Consider the following 21,728-nt stretch of genomic DNA (forward strand, 5'->3'; position numbering starts at 1 on the left):
TAATCAGTGTTGCACTGTGAAGTAAGATTACTCCAGCTCCCTTAGGGATTTTAAGTGTTTAAAGAGTTTAAGTGGTGTTTTGTATCCAGAATCTATCACCCAACATAGGTACCCAACCACAACAAATGACATCAAGAAAGCCTTTCCAGAACAGTAGAAAGTGTTACTGCAGGAAAGGGGATCATACTACACATCAATACCTGTTGTTGCTGAGGAACTTTTAAATAAGGGAGCCCGAAAACCTAGAGCTAGTTCTGTGCCAGTTGGAGTAATTCCAGACAAGGACTTTATGAGCATCAATACTCCTGAAATCATATAATGTACATACAGTTGAATCCCAGTTAAAGCAGAGTCATTACATCCACTTAAAGAGATAGTGTTCATGGGTAGATGGTATGTATTTCAGAATACATAGTAAGCTTTAAGGTTACTGAAGGTCACATCTTGGGTTAAGTCATATTAATTCTATTCACACCAAGTAAGATTTTTTGCAAAAGAAAAACTCAGAAAGATGAAAGGGATTCGTCAGAAATGATCATAGATTCACAATTTTTAATCGATGACTGCAACTAAAAAGGCACACATTCTGGGAACAAAGCTTATACCAAAAGACTGGGGATGTCCACATTAGTATACACCCAGATAAGGTTTTAGAGGAAAAAAAGGGCACAAAAGAATGAAGGAAACAACAAATGACCTACAAACAGATGTTTTGTTGTACTTACTGACATTGGCATGACCCTTTATATATTTTCACTGCATGTATAAAGTGTTCTGCTGCCATTTGTTTTGACTACAACCATAAAAAGAAAATGGAGCGCTGAGAATGTGGAACAAAATGAAATGGTGGACTCACTTCATTTTCAAATCTTTTTCCCCCTCTGGAAAAATCATACCTGGTGTGAACAGACTTTAGTTTACAAACACTGGATCAGGCAACAGTTCCCTCACCCTCCAGCCCAGTGAATCCAGCCTACGGGGCCCCATCAGGACAACTCAAAGTCACCATAGAGAACATTTTATCATAAATATTTAATGAGGTCAGGCAGGCAGAGCTGGGAAAAGAACCTTCTTTCAGATTCAATGACCAGTACGTAAATAATGAATGCAGGGAGGTGGTTACCTCCAGCGTCATTTGTCGGTACCAGTTCCATAGTGTTCATGATACAAAAAATAAAATGTTTAAAAAAAAAAAAAAAAAAAACCGTAGTCGAGTTCCTCTACATCTTTGGTCAGAGGAATGTGGATGGTCCTGGAACCATCTCTCCGTGGTCTGAAGGCAATTGACAAACAACAACAATGACATGATGCTGTCATTAAAGTCGAGCGGAGGGAAAGCAGACTTTACAAAAAGTTTGTTGGCAACCGTTTGCTTAAAAACTATAAATTTCACTCCCTTTTTTCCCTCTCTGCACCGCAGCCACTCAGAGGATCACCCCCTCTGTAGTCGTTCTGTGGTTTGACTCGCTGTGCTTCTGAAAATTACAGATCCTCCTGCTCCCAAACAAGGCCGGTGGGATGGAGGAGGGGTTTCGAATGGGGTTTCACAAATAAAAAGACATTTTACAAATCAGAAAACTAGAAAGCGTTGTCCAGTCTTTGTGCGGCCCATCCGCCTGCTCCACCCTGTGACCTGACGCTTTGGTCCCAGGCAGCTAAAGCCCATTAGGAGACGCCATCTCACACAGGGTCATTAGTTCATAACCCCAAGAGCAGGTGACAAACACACACACGTTCAGTTCGTTTCCACTTTGGCTTCCTGTTTGTCCTGTAAAAGAGGAATGAGGGACTCCCACACTGCAAGGCACTGCGGAATAAAAGGAGGAGAAGCAGCTGTTAATACCTGGCTGATTATTACCAAAACAGCTTTTTATTTTTTCATAATAAAGGTCCAAGGTCAAAGTCAATCAGCCATTTCATTTGTTTCTAAGCCTCCCTAGATATGAATGTCCTGGATACGCCTTTGGAAATAAAGGAGTGCATGAAGCAATGTTTTGGCCAAAAACCAAATCTACGTAATTTTTCATTTAAAAATGAAGTCAGTCGGCTTAGATTCAGTGTTCAGATTTTGCTTGTTTAGTTCTGCAAATAACAGCTAAATTAACCAATAGGCCATGGAGATATCTCCCAGCAAATCTATTGGATGTGTTGACTATTAATTTATTTTTGAGTCCTAAAAGGTTTTGGGCTAAAATAAAATTTAAATAATAAATAAGTCGTTTCTGCCCCTCCTGCTTGTTTTGTTTTTATTATTTATTGTGTTTTGGGTTTTTTGCCAGTGTGCATCTTATAGTATAAACACAATCTATTGAGCCACAGGAACTGAAAAGCAGAAATGCAAATATTGCACATTTTAATATGAAATCAACAGCATAAATGTGACCTTATTTATAATAAAAATAAAAAATGCTAACTCTATGAAAGCACAGCATTAACAACAATGATTCATTAGTAGAGTCTGCTGATCTTGCTGCATTAACTAAACACAGCCTTTGTCTTCCAGCTCTGTTCTGTAGAATCTTTCCCTCTTGGCTTTGACTCTTGGAATTTTGCAGAACTGGCTCAGGTGAAATGTGAAGGAATTCCACCGCTAGTTCCCCTTACCACAGCCAGAGCCATTTCAAGGCTGAAGTTAATGTCTTTAAAGACTGCTCTACAGACATCATGCTAAAAATATAACCCGTCACATTTGTATAAATGATGGGTATAGCATTGGAAGAGGCAGTTTGTACACACAAACACAATTCTGCAAATACAAAATGCTTGCAATCTCAGAGACACATGAGACTAGCCACTGCTTCTTTTCAAACTGCCACCTACAGAGCATCATTGTATAGCTCAACATCTTCTGGCCAACACCTAGAGCTGAATATATATATTTATGCAAAGAAAAGGAGTCGGTGCCAGTTCAGCCTAGTAATGTGTATAGAGTTTTTCTTCACACTGTCTCTCACCTTTTCATAGTACTGTATGTTCTTGTCTGCCATGCCGGTAAGCAGCTGTCTGAAATCCTGCCTTTTGTTGTTCTGCCAGCGGTCCCAGTCTGCTTTCAGATCAGCATTAAAGCACTCCACCCGGTCCTGACACTTCTCCACGTCTGTGGGCACCTGTTGCAAAGTTGTAGACTTCAACTCTGAATTAACTCTTTAATCCTGGTCACTACCAAACCCCAAAAACACTAGTAAACAGCAAATGTTTCATAAGGAAGTTCCAATCTATGCTAAAATGTTCCAGAATGTGTTCCTTTATACATAATTTCCTCATGCCATAAATATCTTTTTAATATCTTGTCTCAGACTTAGATTTGGTGGTGTTTCTTGACACAGTAAATACATTTATAGTGGAAAACTAAAAGTATAACACAGAGACAATTATAGACATTTAAGAGTTCGTTAAGACTGTATAGTTTGTAAATCTTACTGGGGTCTTTTTGTCCTCTCGGAAAGCTACTGCCTCCAGCTTGGCCTCATACTCTGCCTGGACTTGGTCTCTCTTCTTCAAAACATTCTGTAAACAGAGAGAGAGTCAACATGGCTCAGGCATCATACATTAGCTTCACAAAAACAAGCCAAATGTCTATCATTAAAACACTAGACAGATTCTGTTTTAATCACCTAAATGCTATTATTCAAATGCCTTATTTAAAATCTCACTTATGTTTGACTTTCCGAAATGAGTTTACAGCTCAGTGTTTAGCATAATTGCACTTGCACAAAGTGACGCCTGCAATGTGGAAGCTATTAAAACAGCTTTTCTCATGGACCCATAAATCCAGGCCTGTAGACTCCAGCTGAACTGTCTGCCTAGGCGCGCAGCCGAGAAGAATGATGGCCCCCACGATTGGAAAAATTAACAACATCCAGTCAGCAACAGAGAAACGCTGAATCACCCAATATTTTCTCAGCAGAAGCCCACAGGAAAGACTGCCGTCCACGCAAACAGAAAAGCACTTCCCTATCCATTCTGAAAACTTCTGTGTAATAGTAATAATTAAAAAATTAAAAAATAAATCTGCAGCAATCTGCTTTAACTCTACCATAAGGTTTCCAAACAATAACTACAGCAATGCAAGCATTAAGACACAAACAGGTAATTCTGTTGTCCTCCAAGTGGTTATACCATGCTGAAACCTGGGACAAGACTCCTAGCAACACATGGGCACATTTTATCATCTGTAGCATGATTAAAACTGTAAGTCACTCTGGAAAAAAGTTCGTGCAAGATGTAGATGTAAAATGTAAACGCAAAAACCCAAGACCCAGGTTTCATCATTCTGCACGGTTATAAAGGGAGCGAAATGGCTTGCAAAATTCATGACTTTTAAATAGTTATCTGCATAAGATCACATACGATTACACCGTCAGCTGATCTTCATGAAGAAAATAATAAATGAGTTTTCAAACATGGACTTACAAAAAGAAAGGCAGGTATTTAGCTTCAAACTGATCACATGTTAAATGTGCAAAGAATATAACAATCTTAAATGCTGTTAAATGTACGAAGACTCTATGAGGAAGTGTGGGTTGTGAAATCAGAATGAGAGAGCAGTTTTTCCAAACTGCCTTAAAATGTCTTTTCTCTTGTGCTGAAAAACGCTTTTTTCTCTTTGTGTGTCCTTATATGAACCGTCACGTAAAAGGCAAGATGAGAAAATAATGTGCTGACGTCCTTATTTTTTGGACTGAAGTGTGTGTGTGTGAGAGAGAGAGAGAGAGAGAGAGAGAGAGAGAGAGAGGAACAAATAAAATGAGCGTGGGATAATAAAAAAAGGGGAAGAGAGGAAACAGTAGGAGAAAGATATGGAAATATATTGAGAGAGAGAGAGAGAGAGAGAGAGAGAGAGAGAGAGAGAGAAAGAGAGAGAGAGAGAAGGTTAAGTGCAGATACACAGGGATTTGTGTGGAACAGTGAGCCCTCCGACTAGCAACATCCAGCAATGCCATGACCAGACACATGACAGGAGTAATAGTTTTCCAGCTTCCAGAAAACACACTCATGGGCTTGGTCAGAAACATTCAGCAGGACACAGAGAGTGCTGACAACAAACACATATATGGACATGCAGGAGAAATCCTGAGGCATCAAGCTGGTCGTTAGCTCTTTATTAGGGCTGACAAATTCCTGCATAAACCTCCAATTAAGAATGTGCATGTTGGTCATGAATGAGAACACATTGCATGAGGCAAAAATATTCTGCTTCCTTGTTTTGCTTGTGTTATCAGTTCTATTTCAGACTTTACAAAACAGGAACCACGACACATCATCTTAGCACGCTATGGTTTCGGGTTTGGGGACAGGTTTTTGTCTTGATAAGCAGCCCAAGTCCAGAAAATGTGATATACAAACAGACTACACATACGCACATACACCAAAAACAATGAAAAAATTGATCATTTGGTACAAGTGCTATACCTTCTACAAGACTCTTGGTGTTTGTCTTTTCTTAAAAAGGTGCAGCGATGCTCCACATGACGTATAGAATATGGTTTACCTTCATGGATTCAATGTAGAGGATGTATTCTCTCAGCACAGGCAGGAAGTCCTCGCTCATGTCCTCAGTCAACTCCTCCAGAGCACTGCAGCAGTTAGCCACACAGCCCGCAACTCCTTCCAGCGGCTCTTGCAGCACATCCTCAAAGGAGGACCAAGAAGAATATACCGGCCCATACTCCCTCAGCTCCACCAAGTACTCTGAGGAAACATACACAAAAACAGGGTTTCTGAAAAAAGAACTCGTAAAAAATTAGCTTTATCTTGAATTCCACCAACTCATAACCACTTCTAAAGTTTTATATATCACCACTCTCCAACTGAAAACCTCTACATTATTTGAACACAGCAGCTGTTCCTCCCATTGGGTGAAAATATCATGATGAACGGACCAATAGAAATGCACCAGAATGACTTGGAATACAATCTTCTCGCATTGACTTCCATGGAAAGTTATTAAGGTTTTTTCTCCCCCTCCTTTTCCTGTAAAGTTACTATTTTGTGAGATAAACATTTTTAATTGGACACCGGGGCTGCACGATGGCGCAGCAGGTAGTGTTGAACTCACACATCTCCAGGGACATGGAGGTTGTTGGTTCTAGTCCTGTTCTTAGTGACTGTTTATGAGGAGTTTGGTGTGTTCCCCCCGTGTACGTGTGGGTTTCCTCCAGGTGCTCCGGTTTCCTCCCACGATCCAAAAACATTGGCGAAGGTGTCCATAGGTGTGAGTGAATGTGTGTGTCGACCTGTGAAGGACTGGGGCCCCCTGCAGGATGTGTTCCTGCTTTGCGCCCAATGATTCCACGTAGGCTTTGGACCCACCGCGACCCTGAACTGGATAAGCGGTTACAGACAATGAATGAATGAATGAATGAAATGAATGACATCATAGTCACAATTGCTAATTTGGTCTTGATTTGATAACCTCTGCTGAAATTTACAAAATCTACTGTTCACATCGCATTCCATACAGTTCATATATGGAAGCAAAGCTGCTGCAAAAAGAAGGTGCTTTTAATGCATGTCGGTTTTGAGGTCCTGAAAATAGAAACATTTTAATAAATCTGTCTATTCAAGAGCCGCTGAGAAAATATCTAATTGAAGAAACTCAGTCTGAGTAACCAAAACAAACTGGATAAATAATTTAAAAGGAAAATGTAGGATGTGCCCTCTTTAAGCGCAGATGAAGCCCTTAGCTTTGATCAGGCCTTACCTGACTGCTCTTTGATGATCCTCTGTGCTATCCTGTCGATGGTCCCCAGTTTCTGTGTGAACACGTCCAGGTAGTCTCCCATCGCCGCAAACTCCAGCGGCCGAGCTCTTAGCTTGTAGCCGCCGGTCACATATTTCACAGACTCACCCATCTTAGACAGCAGAGCGAGGCCTTGCCTCTTATTCAGATCCTACACCACACAAAAACACAAACAAACACACACGAGTCCCCTCAGCTGGAGCAAAAGTACAAGAGATTCAGAAACAAAGAAACTAAATCCCTTCAGTGGCGCTGGGACCTGCTTTCAGAGACTTGAGTGCACCGCATGAAACCCTTCCAGAAATCAATATTTCACAGCACCACAACATTAGTCTTTTTAATAACCGCTGCTGGCCATCTTCAGAAAGGCCCTATAAGAATAATTACACCTGACTTTCTGTCACAGGGTCGATAATGAAATGAATGAGTTTGATAAACTACACTACTGACCTTTGCATTCCAGTACACTGCCACAATACACAGCACAGTGACAAATTCCATCACCTATGACCAGCTACAGACTTGAAATCTTTAAGAAAAGCAGGCTGAAGACCTATTCACATCATGATTAACATCACCAAAATATATGAAATGTGCCTAAAATACTATAATACAAGATATCAGATATAAGCCACGGGCTGTGTGTGTGTGTGTGTGTGTGTGTCCTCTAGACAGCTCCCCATCTTTTCAGACTCATAGGTTTGGAGTTGTCTCTGACACTCTAAATTGTACTTAATTTGTGACCATTTCTATTTATAATCAGATAATTTATTGAACCTTTTGCTATTTCCCTGTATGGCTGACCAGTTTTTAAATAATGTTGTTAACAGTCTGTAATAACAAACATGTTTTGGAAATGTCATTCCTATGTCATTGCAATAAAATAAACGCCCTATTTGATTCTCTGAATCAATCTAATAGAACGCGCTATTTGGTTCTCTGAATCAATCTAATAGAACGCGCTATTTGATTCTCTGAATCAATCTAATAGAACGCGCTATTTGATTCTCTGAATCAATCTAATAGAACGCGCTATTTGGTTCTCTGAATCAATCTAATACAACGCGCTATTTGGTTCTCTGAATCAATCTAATAGAACGCGCTATTTGATTCTCTGAATCAATCTAATAGAACGCGCTATTTGATTTACTTATTCACTAAACTGATTCAGTTCAGAATCGAATGAGTCAGAATCGAATCGTTTACAATGTTTTGGTATTGAAGAAGAATCGAAATTTCAATGCTTCGTGCAACACTACATGGAATTATTAATGTAGTCTCACTCCTAGAAGCACTTTACTCAAGAACTCAAGCACAGTGTCGTAGGACGGTCTGGAGTATTTCAGTCTCTGAAGGTCACAAGTACCAAGTCAGCAATACGTGGTGTATATTACTGCTTTCAGACCTGCAACCTTCTGGTTCCCTGTAGGAAATGTGTAGAATCCTTAACAGGCCAATCCAACCTAATTTTGACCGTAATATGATATTTTAATGTTAAGCAACATTCCGTAGTACAGCATTATACTCCTCAGACAGAATTAACCATTTTAATACTTTGATTTATAAATATTCTTAGGCATGAATCATAATGTTCACAGGAACAGTTTGGGGAATATACCCAATGGCAATTTTTCTAACCAATATTGATGTTTAAATTGCGGTTTTATTTTTATAAAATTAGGTACAGGTCTCTTTTTTGTTGTATCCACCATCCAACAAGAGAAGTGCAATTTTTAAAAAATTAATCACATCCTAAAGATACTCATAAGGGTGTTTTTCCAGTCTTTACAGCAGAAAGATCCCACTACATAGAAAGTTTTGGATTGTGTGAAAGTATGTTTATAACAGAAGTAGTTATGGTTAATTTTGCCATTTGGACTTAAAGGCTAAGCACCAGCGATATGAATGTGTCAAACAAATAAATACAGTGGAATTTGAGTTCCTAACTTGTGTTTATTGATAGTCAGAAAACATGTTATTTCTTAGTAATTCAAGGAATAAGGTTTAAAACACCGTTGGTCCCCCCCCCCCCCCCCAAACGGTGTTCGGAAACTCTAATAGGCGTCTTGCCTGTGACGTAGATAGTGGACAACAACTCTAGAAGTTGCACTTCATTTAATGCAAAATGACGAAAAGGTGTGTTGTTTTTGGCTGCAATAATTCAATGTACAGTGGGAAATCTGTGCACAAATGGCCCAAAGATCCCAAAATATCCAGAAAATGGACTAAATTTGTCAACTTTAAACGGGCACTTTGGAAAGGACCACTTACTCCGCCTGTTTTAGTTGGTGTTAGTTAACGTTAGCTTGACTTGCTAAACTCGGTGGCTCAGATTATACTCGGCTACGTAGCTGCATTACGGAGGTTTATAGTGTCAGATGAATTCGAGCTCGACTTCGATCACATTTACAAGAATAACGGTATCTCTAAATTTGAGTTTAGCTTATTGCTAGGCTATTGTCATGAATAATGTTGGTTATTTAGCTAGATACTGTCATAACAGTCAGTCATAACGGTGTTTTACCGCGGCGTTGTTCAGCTGTTGTCCACCAGTGACGTCACGGTTGCGTTCAAGAATTTCCGTAGTGAGCTCGGGTTTTTACGTCAATTTAATAAACTTGTCAGTTTTAAAACAAATTAAGCTGCTATTTTCATTTTAATTCATACTTATATCTGTCAGTAACTAAAATAATGTGAAATATTTATGGAGGTCCATTAAGTGGTGCTTAGCCTTTAAGTGTTTCTTTAAGACTCCAATCTACTAAACATTTGTGGTAACAGTAAAGCACGATAAAATACTAATCACTTTCATGAGTAAGAGTTTTTTTAAGCTTCAAGGCAGTCTGATACACAGACACACGTGTGCTCTGACCTTGGCTGATAGGAAGACATTGAAGTGTTCATTGAAAGAAAGGACCGGGTGGTCCGCGACCCGCTTGAGGAATTTATCCAGTGCTTTCCTTCTTGTCTCAACAAACTCCTCTGAAAAACGATCCACCACTCCTTTCATCACAAACTTCTCAGGTAAAGGCTTTGGAAAAAAAAAAGGAACATCAGTTTTATTATTCATTCAGAAAATACAGATATTCCGCTGCTTGTTTTATTTTGGTTTGGTTTCAGAATCCCTACAAAATTATGATTATATCCTGTACATCTTCAAGTGTATGATCTCATCTTCATATAGGATAATTATTCATACAAAAATTGTAAAAGCTCTCTCACAAATTCTTACATAATATTTTTATAAATATGTTCACTATAGTTTTTAAAAAAAAGAGTTTAAAATGTTTTGTAATATAGTCATAAAGGTTCTTGGAACCCCTTTTACAAATATTTTTGAGGATCTACCTACTGGAATAAGGTGAGTTGGTTGGCTGTCCTCAAGCTTATTTCTAAGCCAGTCAAAATCCTGGTAGCGTCGCCTCACTGAGTACTCAGGCAAGTCAAACTCTGTTCTGGTGGTCTGTGGAACATAGAGGGGGGGGAAGAATTTAATTATTAGAGTCCCCTGTTTAAGAAAACAACCTCTGTACAGTTTTTGTATAAAAAATAATAATTATAATGTACTGATATATCTTTAACTGTTCGTTTGTTGAATAGTTAAATACACACGTATGTTATGGGACATTTACATTTTACTTGATCTCTGCATATAATTTTCCAGATCCAGGGTGTTTAAACATTTGCCTATAACTATAGGTTCTAGATATGCAGACCATGAATCTCGTATTAAAATTATATTGCTATTGTGATACACCTTCCAACATATTACACTGCAATACCAAGTTAGTTCTGTCTGAATACTAGAGTCATGGATATCAGTGTGTAAGAGGATGTGGGTTTTAGTATTGGGTTCATGTTGGAGGAAGTCATCCTGAACCAATTTCTATATATATTTTATTTTTCATGAAACAAGGAAGGGGCAGGTGGGGAGAATAACAAATGTTCTGCTTCTCTTCTGTTTCTCTCTCAGAACTAGGCGGGCTTCCTCTAAAGCTTTTGGGCCTGAAACATAATGGGCCAGTTAACCATTAACCAAGGCAAAATATTTCCACTAAATCTGCAAACCACAGTCACTCAGAACAGTCAGCAAACAATCATCAGAGGTAGATAAATGCACATCTAATCTTGTAGCTATTTGTTTCACCTCCTGTAAATAATTTAAATAGTACAAAAGCAAGAAAACAAATCTCCGTAATGGAGGCCTTTATAGAGTTATAAATCAAGTGTCAAATCTAAATCTTTCATTACCGATAGTGTATTCCAACTCTAAGACTAAGCTCGTGTGTCGTTAGTGCATGTCAGACACAATTTTAACTGAGGGGCTGTTACAAGAGCAGGCCTTATCAGTCTTATCTGGTTGCCATGATACATCATATTACTGCTAGACCATGATGACTGGCTCCTTCTTCCTCCTCTCAGTACAAGCACCTGATAACAGCCCGTTTCAATCAGCACCTGCCTGTCTCAGAACCTGAAGAGTGGTTTTCTCCTATCCTAATAAACCAGGATGAAAGATAAACAAGACCTGCTCCTGTGAGCATGTTACACTTTTCTACTAAATAGAACATAAGCACATAAAAAAAGAGCCAAGCCCAAGCTGACGTTTGGATTCCAGTCCACTTTGTTTGCTTACCTTAGTGGACACTCTGTACGTGATGTAGGTCTCCATGGTGGACACGTGTTTCTTCGGATCGTCCACAGTCACAAAGAGGTCACGCGTCTCTCCGTCTAGGTCATCGTCCAGCTGCAACCGATTCAGCAGAGAGGAGGAGGATGCAGGGCTCGATGTGTCTACAGTATTGCCATTGGGCAGACTCAAGTCCTAAGGATTTTAAAGAATTTTCTGTCAGCACAGGTACATCACAACCTTGACAGGAGTGAGCATAGTGACGTCTTACAAAAATATATAATAAAATGACTTCAAATCAAATGAATTCTTCACTTTTTCAGCACAGTTCTCTCTGTGTAATATGTACACAGAATCATTGTGATCGACTATAACATGTGTTGACAACGCTAGGAGGACACTCCAGTGAATGAGAGACTACTGTGCCTCCAGCAACTCAAGATATGATGCAAACAGTCACAGTCTATATCCACAGTGTGTAGTAGGAGTAGGAAGTTCAAAGCCAGCATGGGTTAGGTACATCACAGTAAATAAAGGGATGGAGTTCCCTTGTAATTACATCGGGGTCTGGAACAAATCTTTTATGACCACTTTGAAGAAGCAATCAGCACATTTCGGTAATGAATATCATTTCTGTTACAAAAACATCCATTATACTGACAACTAGTGGTATGGCAGATTTGGAAATTCTATATTAAACATGTTTTACACATGGCCATCCCCATGTAAGGGCCCACTCTCTGGAGCATAAACTCATTAAAGAAATACAAAGCAAATTGTTCATTGATCTCTTATGAGTTCCATTTTATAGAAAATAAAATTAATTAAAAGAGCAATCAATTTCATAACATTGTTTCTTACATTTTGGTGGACAATTTGCAACAAGATGAAATGAATTAGTAAACAATGCAATGTTCTCTGCTACTAGGCAAGTAAATATATGTGCTACATAAGTTCACATCATAAACCACAACTCCAAACCATATCCTAGATGCACAAACAGTTTATGAATAATGATTTACTTTATTACAGATCCAGAAAACAGGGAGGCGTCAAATCTAAACAGAGTCCTTAGAGGCACATTGAGTTTCTGGACAGAATCAAATTCTCCTCATTCCTGGACGACTGCCGGTCAGGGTGTGTGTGCTGCACGTGTTTCATGAAGAAGAGTGTGTGTGTGTGTGTCACAGTGTGGAGTGAAGCACAGAATAACAGAGCTACACAGGAGTCTCTGGAGCTGTTTCTGCTCTGAATCTGCTTGCTCCACTCCCTGCAGCCGGCCAGCCATCCATCAATTAGAGCCTCAGCATCTGCACTTTGCACAGTTCAGCCCAAACACCCCCACAAAACAACAACACCGCTCTCTGCCTGCAAACTCTTTCACTCTACTCTCTAAATGCCAGCAAACTAGCACAATACCATTTTTTTTTCATAGCCTATTTCCAAAGTATTAGCTAAAATGTTTATCTTTTAAAACTACTAATCTCTAAAATTAGCTATCTTTTAGCTAAAGCACTAGAAGCTGGTTGCGTTGAAGTGCCTTACTCAGACTCCTCAAACACTTCCCTGCCTTACAGGAGGAAGTACAGAGGCATCAATATAACTGACACAGTACAGTTTTTGTACTGTATACAATTTTGGTTTAATTCAGTACAAGAAAAACATCAACACATCTGCATTATTCAATTATTAAAATGCAATAAAGTCATTCAGATAATGGCAAAATGATCTTTATTTTGTGAAACTTTGAACATCTCAAAATCCTCACAAGGAAGTGTAAAAACGTAAAATGGCTCTAATGTTTATTACACAGACAGAACGTTTAATATCATTAAAGATTTTATCATTTTTTCATGCATAGTGGACCTAAAAAAAGATTAGCTATCACCCAGAGAAAGCAAAAATGGCGTTTTCTCCAGTATCTGTCCAGTACTTTCTGCTTCTAATGGACCAAAACTGTACATCAGATCATCTCATATCTCCTCTTACACCACTTTATTCCAGACACAAGTCCCACACAGTCAAAACGATGCCAGTTGCAGTTGCCACTAATAGCACTTGCAGGATTATGCCTATAATGCTCTCTAAATAGCAGTCTAATTATCTTGAAGCCACTGACATGCCCAGGTCTTGAATGAAGAGGTATTTCATCCATGATCACTAATTGGTCCATCTAAAATTTTAATTAACACACCATCACGCCTTGCTGTGAAGCTGTGACTGCAGATGAAGTGGAACCTGCTGATATTTGTGCGCCTCAAAGCAGAGTAAACTATTTTAAACTTATGGCCACAAGATGTGATGGCTTTTGCAAAAGAAAAAAAAAAGATGTATAACTGTAGCCAACATCCTCATTTGAGATCCAGTACTTTGGAAACAGTGACAGCATTTTCCTGAATGCATGCCCACATACAACAGCAATGAAACCACTCTCACACACACTCACACTCACACTGACACTGTCAAGCAGCTGATCTGCAAAAAAACTGCTAAGCAGAAAATGGGAAATGAAATTTACTATAAAATAAATATATTTAGGTGAACACTGGCTGCACTGTTAGATGGAATCTAATGCTTAGGCCGTTCCATATTGTTGCTGTCCAATTTAAAACATTTTTCTCAGTGTTTGTGGATTTGAACACAGTCATTTTAACTCAGTATTTCACACTGTGAAAATGTCATGATGAATGGACCAATAGAAATGCTCCAAAATTACCTGGAATAAAATCTCTTTACATTGACCTCCGTTGAGAGTTAAGAAGGTTTTTTCCTTCTCCTGCAAAGTTGCTATTACGGGAGATACATGTTTTTAATTGGACAGTAAATGCCCTTACAAGTATATGCCCTTCCATTCGTACAACAATTTAGCACTGCCCATTCCCAAAACTAGTGTAAGGTGTGTTTCACAGCTGTTTTAATAAGACACAAGGGAATACAACCAATAAGAACTCATTTAAATATAACTTTTAAAAGCTTAGCAATGGAACAGGCCTTTGCAATGCTCATGTAAAATCAAATATGTTAAAATAAATAAATAAAAGTGAAAAAAAAAAAAACTATCTGTAAAGAATCTGTACATAACATCAATAAAAATAAATTCATTAACTTTAAAAAAAAAACAACTCTGTGTCTGTCCTGGAATCAGTTGAGAATCTGTTTTGTTCTGAACAGAAGTCACCTGCTAATGCTCACTATCATTAGAAGACCTTTTGTTTCAAATCCCTCAGAGCAAACTTATATGCAAATCATCATTCACTCAGTGCACAAAGACTTCCAAAAGGGCAGTAAAGATTACTCGTTAAAATCAAGACTGATTAAAATTAACAGTCTCTGTAAGTAAAACTGATCCAGTCAGAAATGTGATGAAGTGTATTTAAAGCTTCACAACTGGCCTCTTTCCAGTAAGAAACAGATGAGTGTTTTTAATGTTATATCTTATAGGGACCTGGAGGTTGTGGGTTCGAGTCCCACTCCGGGTGAATGTCTGTGAGGAGTTTGGTGTGTTCTCCCGGTGTCCGTGTGGGTTTCCTCCGGGTGCTCCGGTTTCCTCCCACTCTCCAAAAACACACGTTGGTAGGTGGATTGGCGACTCAAAAGTGTCCATAGGTGTGAGTGAATGTGTGTGTGTTGCCCTGTGATAGACTGCTGCCCCCTCCAGGGTGTATCCCCGCCTGGCGCCCAATGATTCCAGGTAGGCTCTGGACCCACCGCGACCCTGAACTGGATAAGCGCTTACAGACAGTGAATGAATGGTATTGGTCCCTTCATTTTGTTTCCTCTTGTTTTACAAATTCTGTTTCAATTACTCAAAAAGCATGCTTCTTTTTTTTGGGTCAGACCAATGTTTAGATTTTACTGATATCTGAAATTCATATCTAGTGATGCAGTGATGGTTTATTGCATTCTGGAAGCGCAGAATTCTTTGGCAGCGCTCAATTACAACTATGTTCTTTGCTACATTTGTGAACCTATGAATTAAAAGTTTACGTGTTTCAAATTTCAGATAAAACATGTTTGATAGCACTGTCAAGTGAAACAAACTATCAGTACTGAGAAAAAGGCTTGTTAAGACAACATTTTTCAATATCAGGTGCTAAACAGGGCTGAAAACACCTGGTCAAAGTCTTGGAAAGCTGTTTTATGATTCATTTAGATGGCCTTTTATCAGATTAACCTGATTCACTGTCACATGGTTTACCTCTAGTTCACCTATTGATGTACAGCTTTGCTCTAAAGCTACACTTAACGAACATGCCCATGTGCTTAAATAATATGGAGACTTTTATTATGTTCTTGACCTCAGGCAGAAATGGCTACAGTTAATTGAAGGATGAAATGCTCAGATCAGATTTGATTTTTTTTTCCTGCACCATGTAGGCAGTTTCCATATAAATGCAACATGCTGAGAAAATTGGGAAGAAATAATTTGCTGTCCAGAGGCGTGTTTCCCCAAAAGCATCATTGAACAACAACTATAATTAAATTATAGAGAGGCTCTCCCTCTCTCCATGGTTGGCGCATGACTTTTTCAGGGAATGCACCAGTTTAGAAACACTGCATGTTTGTCCATTTAAACCGAGCACCTCAATGTACATCCAAGCTAAGTGTCCTTACTCTATCTTACTCGTTTAAAGAATATAGGTCCAAATCTGAATCTAAAAAACACAAGTAAGATGCAAATAAACATACTGGTCTGTTTTTGTCACCAAATATTAAATCACGAGCAAGAATTATCACTGTAAACTTATCTTCAGCTGATGCCCTATATTTTCTTTCCATGCTACGCACATTCATTACTTCAAGATCATTTAGAGCATCCACAAATACTCAACCACAGCTAGCAAACACGTTCATTATGAATCTTCTTCTTTGTTACAAACACACACAATCAACAATGGGGGTCTAAACACAACTATGTGATGACCAGCTGATCATAGTACTATTGTGAGAGGGCTGTGACAATGAAACCAGGGCTTAGGGCCTGAAAGTACATGTTTTTAACTACTAAAATATATGCAACAAATCAGACCAATAGGTTATAGACACGTTTCCTAAAACAAAACGTAGTCACAATGTCCGTAAAATGTCAGTTTATTCCGTGGCTTCATGATAAATCACAGTCTGGCTTCTAGTTCTCCAGATTTTAATTTCGAACTCCGTTCCACCTTAAATATTTATAAAGTTATCGTTACATTCTGGTGCCTGAGGATTTCTAAAAGATACACGGGTACATTTCGATATCCACATATTTTAAATATATTTCCCTTTTTTAGTCACATCTAAAATATAACATTTGCGAAATGTAACCGCTCCAAAATTTAAGGTGGAACGGAAAATTTAAATTTGAAGCCAAAAATCACAACAGCTTCATCGTAGATTTAGAATGTAACTAATGCGCAATTTAAGGTGGACCAGAAAGAAGGGACGATAATACAGCTTTAGTTACTTATTTACAAGAGAATTCTCGTTCTGAAAAACGTAACCCTTGTATAAATAAAATGTATTAAAATATAACACTGGTCTAAGAGCGGTAATGTATATAATGCCATGTTAACGGCTGTACTATTTAAGGTGGAACGAAAAACTGTTAATGGGAAACCCATTTCAGCTTCATGGGTGATACGTTATTATTTACAGGGCTGATGGATCTGAAGTGAAAAATGTTTTTCAGCAGATGAATGGGTGAATCCCTCACCTTAGCGTTGCCTCCGTCGGGGCTCGGGAGGAGGACGGGCTCTTCTGCGGACAGAGGATGGCACATCTCCTGAATGGACTTCTGCCCCGAGGTGGGCAGGGATTTGGGGGTGCCAGCGCTCATTGTGCTAGCGAAAAGAAACCCGACGGTCGCGAAAAAAAAAATCCCTCAATCCCACGGTCTCTTAGTCCCTCGGCGGAGGATCCTCTGTGTGCCTCGGTTGATTTAAAGCTCGCAGCGGCGGGGAAAGCAGCGCACATCTGTCAGCTGACCGCCTCCCAACACAGGTCCGGAAACACAACAACACTGCACGGGAAACGGCGACAATATCACAGCACATGATTTAGCTAACAAACCTCTTCATTCATTTCATTATTACCGGGATTTATTTATTTGAGATTGAATTATGTTGCGTAAGTATTGTGTGGATTTAATGGAATGTGAAGTCATAATTTAATTATTCCCCTATTATATATATATTTTTTTTTATTTATATTATTTTTGTTCATTCTGGGCAGCACGGTGGCACAGCAGGTAGTGTCGCTCTCTCACAGCTCCAGGGGTTCAAGTCCCGCTCCGGTTAAATGTTTGTTGCTCTCCCCGTGTCTGCGTTTGTTTCTTCCGGATGCAAAAAAACACACAGTTCATTAAACACTTGTTGGTAGGTTAGGGTGACCAGACGTCCTCTTTTACCCGGACATGTCCTCTTTTTAGACTTAAAAAATTGAATTTCACAAACGTCCGGGATTTTGTTTTTCTAGAGTTTACATAGAATTTCGAGAAGCGTTTCGTTCACAAACTAGTCCCGCCCTCCCCTACTCCGATTGGTTCGCTTGAGTGAGAAGGGGGCGTGGTGAAATAGCCTAAAATCTTCTGATTGGACGGTCTGACTGTAGGGCTACCGTTATTGGTCGATAACCTTCTCTGTAAACATTTAATTGGTCAGTCTGCACGTCAGTAGTCGTCCTGGTCACCCTGTGGTAGGTGGATTGGCCACTCAAAAGTGTCCCTAGGTGTGAGTGTGTGTCGCCATGTGAAGGAATGGCGCCCCCTCCAGAGCGTGTTCCCGCCTTGCGATTCTGAGTAGGCTCCGGACCCACCGTGACCCTGAACTGGATAAGCGCTTACTGACAATGAATGAATGTTTAATTCTCTTTGCCACAAGTAAATGAATTAAACTCCTAAAATGGATTTCTATTAATCAAAATAACATATTTAGACGTTTAAAAAATGTAGCTTAGACGTAAATCTATACATTCAACTTCATTCAGTATGCACAAATCTATAATTAGTCTTCACTTCTTTCTCTACTTACTTCTGTCACATGCCTTCATTTTAAAAGCCCCAACCTGGAAGTTGATGAGTCTTTCACACATTCACATTTCTACACAGGTAGAACACAGCAAGCTCCTCACAGAAGGTACCCTGCCATAGGAGCCTACGACCCAAGAACCCAGGAGTTGTGTGTCAGCAACACCACCTAGTGCTCCGCTGTGCTGCCCAAAACTGTGTTTCTCTATGATTATAATAAACAGTTTTCAGAAGTTACCCCAGGCCCTGTGACTGTGATATTACTGTAGAAATAATTACACTATTATTCTCAGTGATCTGATTAGAGGTTTTAATGCATGAATATAAAAGCAGAGTATGATTGTGGGATTGATTTCTTGTATCAGATGTGGTTGGTTCAAAAGGTCTTGTCGGGACTTTTATTTTGAAAATATCCGAGTTCAGCACAGTTCACATAAAGCGCAGTGGAAGAAGAAAGAAGTCTGCTGGAGAAGACGGACAGAACGTAGCGATTAATGTGGTGAGATATTAAATAGTTTATGTGTAATGTTTGAAAATATATCGCACTTTTAAAACTTGTTTCGGATACATTATTGAAGTGTTTGTTCTGTTTAAGCGAGGCTTGATAGCAGCTAACATGTTTGTCTGGCCTATAACCGGAGAAGTAACATTAAGAGAATTATTTACCCATGTTCTTTTTATTTATCATAACCAGCTGTTGGAAATAGTGGATATATTTCCAGATTTGTTTATAGATATTTTCAGTGCAATGTATACGAGTTTAATTAAAAAATACAAAAAATTGTGCGCACGTGGTTCCACGTGTCTGTGTGTGCGTGCGTGCGTGTTAGTGTATATAGCTAATGAGACTGTCCCAATGATTATACTCACTACCCATCTGACCCTGTTTATGGGAAGGATTATTGACTCTACTATGAGGGTTCAGTCTGAAAAGAGTCACCACACACGTTTTTACTTAATGGCAAATAAATGAATCACAGCTATGACAGGACATTTGCTATGCAGGAAATAAAAAAAAAAAACAGTGAACATGCTCTAAGTGTAGGGATTCCATTATATTTGCCATTATTTGTATTAATAACCTGTTTTCTTTTTGGTGTTTGTTATTTTGCAGGGAGATCTTCTACAAGGTGATGGTGCTGATAAAACCTCTATTTATTGAAACCGCTGGAATTCCTTAAATATATCTAAATGAAAGGTGGAATTAAGGAAAATATATTTTTAATTTTTTTGCATTTAACTGTACTTGTCAAACCCAGTCATTGTGTGTTCTAATTTAAAGAGATTTGGGTTTACAGTCATACTTTCTACTGAAAGTTCTTTTCTTTGATTGTGAGTGGTCATTGTTTGCTCATCGTGTATGTTGTTTTATTGTTAGGCAAAGTTTAAGTACTGTGTGGAATTTCTAAAATTTGACAAATAAAGTTTCTAGTTAAACAGGCCTTGCTTGTGTTGTGTGTTCACTGCAACTCATGGGTTACATTGTGTTGCACAATAATCATAAAGTGTGTCATGTCACATACAGGTGCATCTCAATTAAAATGTCATCAAAAAGTTAATTTATTTCATTAAATCAATGCAAAAAGTTACTCGGATTCATTAGAAAGAGTGACCCATTTCAAGCATTTATTTCTTTTAAAGTTTCATGATTATGGCTTACAGCCAATGAAAACCCAAAAGTCATTATCACGGAATATTATATAAAACCACTATTAAAGTGATTTTTAATACAGAAATGTTGGCTGTACATTATGCACTCAATACTTGGTCAGGGCTCCTTTTGCATGAATTATTGCATCAATGTGGCGTGGCTTGGAGGTGATCAGTCTGTGGCACAGCTGAGGTGTTATGGAAGCCCAGGTTGCTTTGATAGTGGCCTTCAGCTTTGTTGGGTCTGGTGGCTCATCTTCCTCTTGACAATACCCCATAGATAGATATAAATAAATTTGATTTGATTTGATTTGATAGATTCTCTCTAGGGTTTAGGTCAGACGAGTTTGCTGACCAATCAAGCAGTGATACTGTGGTTAATAAACCAGTTATTGGTACTTTTGGCAGTGTGGATAGGTGCCAAGTCCTGCTGGAAAATGAAATCCACATCTCCATAAAGCTTGTCAGCAGAGAGAAGCATGAAGTGCTCTAAAATGTCCTGGTAGACAGCTGCACTGACTTTGGACTTGATATAACACAGTGGACCAGCACCAGCAGATGACGTGGCTCCCCAAACCATCACTGATTGGAGAAACTTCACACTAGACTCAAGCAGCTTACGTTGTGTGTCTCTCCACTCTTCCTCCAGACTCTGGGACCTTAATTTCCAAATGAAATGCAAAATTGACTTTCATCTGAAAAAACTTTGGACACTGAGCTACAGTCCAGTCCTTTTTCTCCTTGGCCCAGGTGAGACAGTTCTGCTGTTGTCTCTGGGTCATGGGTGGATTGACACAAGGAATGAGACAGTTGTAGCCTGTGTCCTGGATACATGTGTGTGGTGGCTGTTGAAGCAGTCCACACCTTGTGAATGTCCCCCAAATTTTTAATGACCCTTTTTTTTTTGACAATCTTTTCAAGGCTGAGGTTATCACTGTTGCTTGGGCATCATATTCTACCGCACTTTTTCCTTCCACTAAACTTTCCATTAATACACTTGGACACAGCAGGAGGATGTCAGTGACTGCCTTCTGGACATCTGTCAACTCAGCAGTCTTCTCCATGATTGTGTAGCTTACTAAACCAGACTAGGGGACCATTTTAAAGGCTATGGAAACCTTTGCAGGTGCATTTTCGGAGAAAATGACTTTTGGGGTTTTATTGGCTGTAAGCCATAATCATCAACATTAAAAGAAATAGATCACTTTGTAATGCATCTATATGGGTTTTACTTTTTTAATTGAATAACTAAAATTCATTCATTCATTATCTGTAACTGCTTATCCAGTTCAGGGTCGCGGGGGTCCAGAGCCTACCTGGAATCATTGGGCGCAAGGCGGGAATACACCCTGGAGGGGGCGCCAGTCCTACACAGGGCAACACACACAGACATTCAGTCACACACTCACGCCTATGGACTCTTGAGTCGCCAATCCACCTACCAATGTGTGTTTTTGGACTGTGGGAGGAAACCGGAGCACCCGGAGGAAACCCACGCGGACACGGGGAGAACACACCAACTCCACACAGACAGTCACCCGGAGCGGGAATCGAACCCACAACCTCCAGGTCCTTGGAGCTGTGTGACTGCGACACTACCTGCTGAATCACTGAAGTAAATTCACTTTTTGATGATATGCTAATGTATTGAGATGCACCTGTATATAAGGTTATGAATGCTCAGACTGAACTACATAGGG

General features: G+C 39.3%; 1 protein-coding gene and 1 long non-coding RNA gene across 2 annotated transcripts; one reads left to right on the top strand and one right to left on the bottom strand.

Moving 5' to 3' along the window:
• Positions 1–224: 224 nt before the first annotated feature.
• On the bottom strand, positions 225–17,335 carry snx30 (sorting nexin family member 30). The gene is made up of 9 exons (XM_066651099.1): positions 17,068–17,335; positions 11,379–11,567; positions 10,095–10,205; positions 9,615–9,773; positions 6,704–6,893; positions 5,492–5,691; positions 3,421–3,507; positions 2,955–3,107; positions 225–1,807 (listed from the first exon to the last, which is right to left on the bottom strand). The coding sequence occupies exons 1-9, from the start codon at positions 17,188–17,190 to the stop codon at positions 1,736–1,738; spliced, it is 1,284 nt and encodes a 427-aa protein (XP_066507196.1). The 5' UTR covers positions 17,191–17,335; the 3' UTR covers positions 225–1,735.
• A 23-nt stretch (positions 17,336–17,358) lies between these two features.
• LOC136674833 (uncharacterized) lies at positions 17,359–19,773 on the top strand. Its single transcript, XR_010796100.1, has 3 exons — positions 17,359–17,480; positions 18,744–18,877; positions 19,493–19,773. It is a non-coding gene; the product is annotated as an uncharacterized lncRNA (long non-coding RNA).
• The last annotated feature ends 1,955 nt before the right edge of the window (positions 19,774–21,728 follow it).

The sequence above is a fragment of the Hoplias malabaricus genome, chromosome 18 (genome assembly GCF_029633855.1).
Source record: "Hoplias malabaricus isolate fHopMal1 chromosome 18, fHopMal1.hap1, whole genome shotgun sequence".
Lineage (NCBI taxonomy): Eukaryota > Metazoa > Chordata > Actinopteri > Characiformes > Erythrinidae > Hoplias > Hoplias malabaricus.

Coding starts and splice junctions, on each gene's coding strand:
- snx30 (XM_066651099.1), bottom strand. CDS start 17,190: ATGAGCGCTGGCACCCCCAAATCCCTGCCCACCTCGGGGCAGAAGTCC. Junction 11,568..17,067: donor CCGACGGAGGCAACGCTAAG/GTGAGGGATTCA, acceptor TAAAATCCTTAG/GACTTGAGTCTGCCCAATGG. Junction 3,508..5,491: donor TCTACATTGAATCCATGAAG/GTAAACCATATT, acceptor CTCTGTTTACAG/AATGTTTTGAAGAAGAGAGA.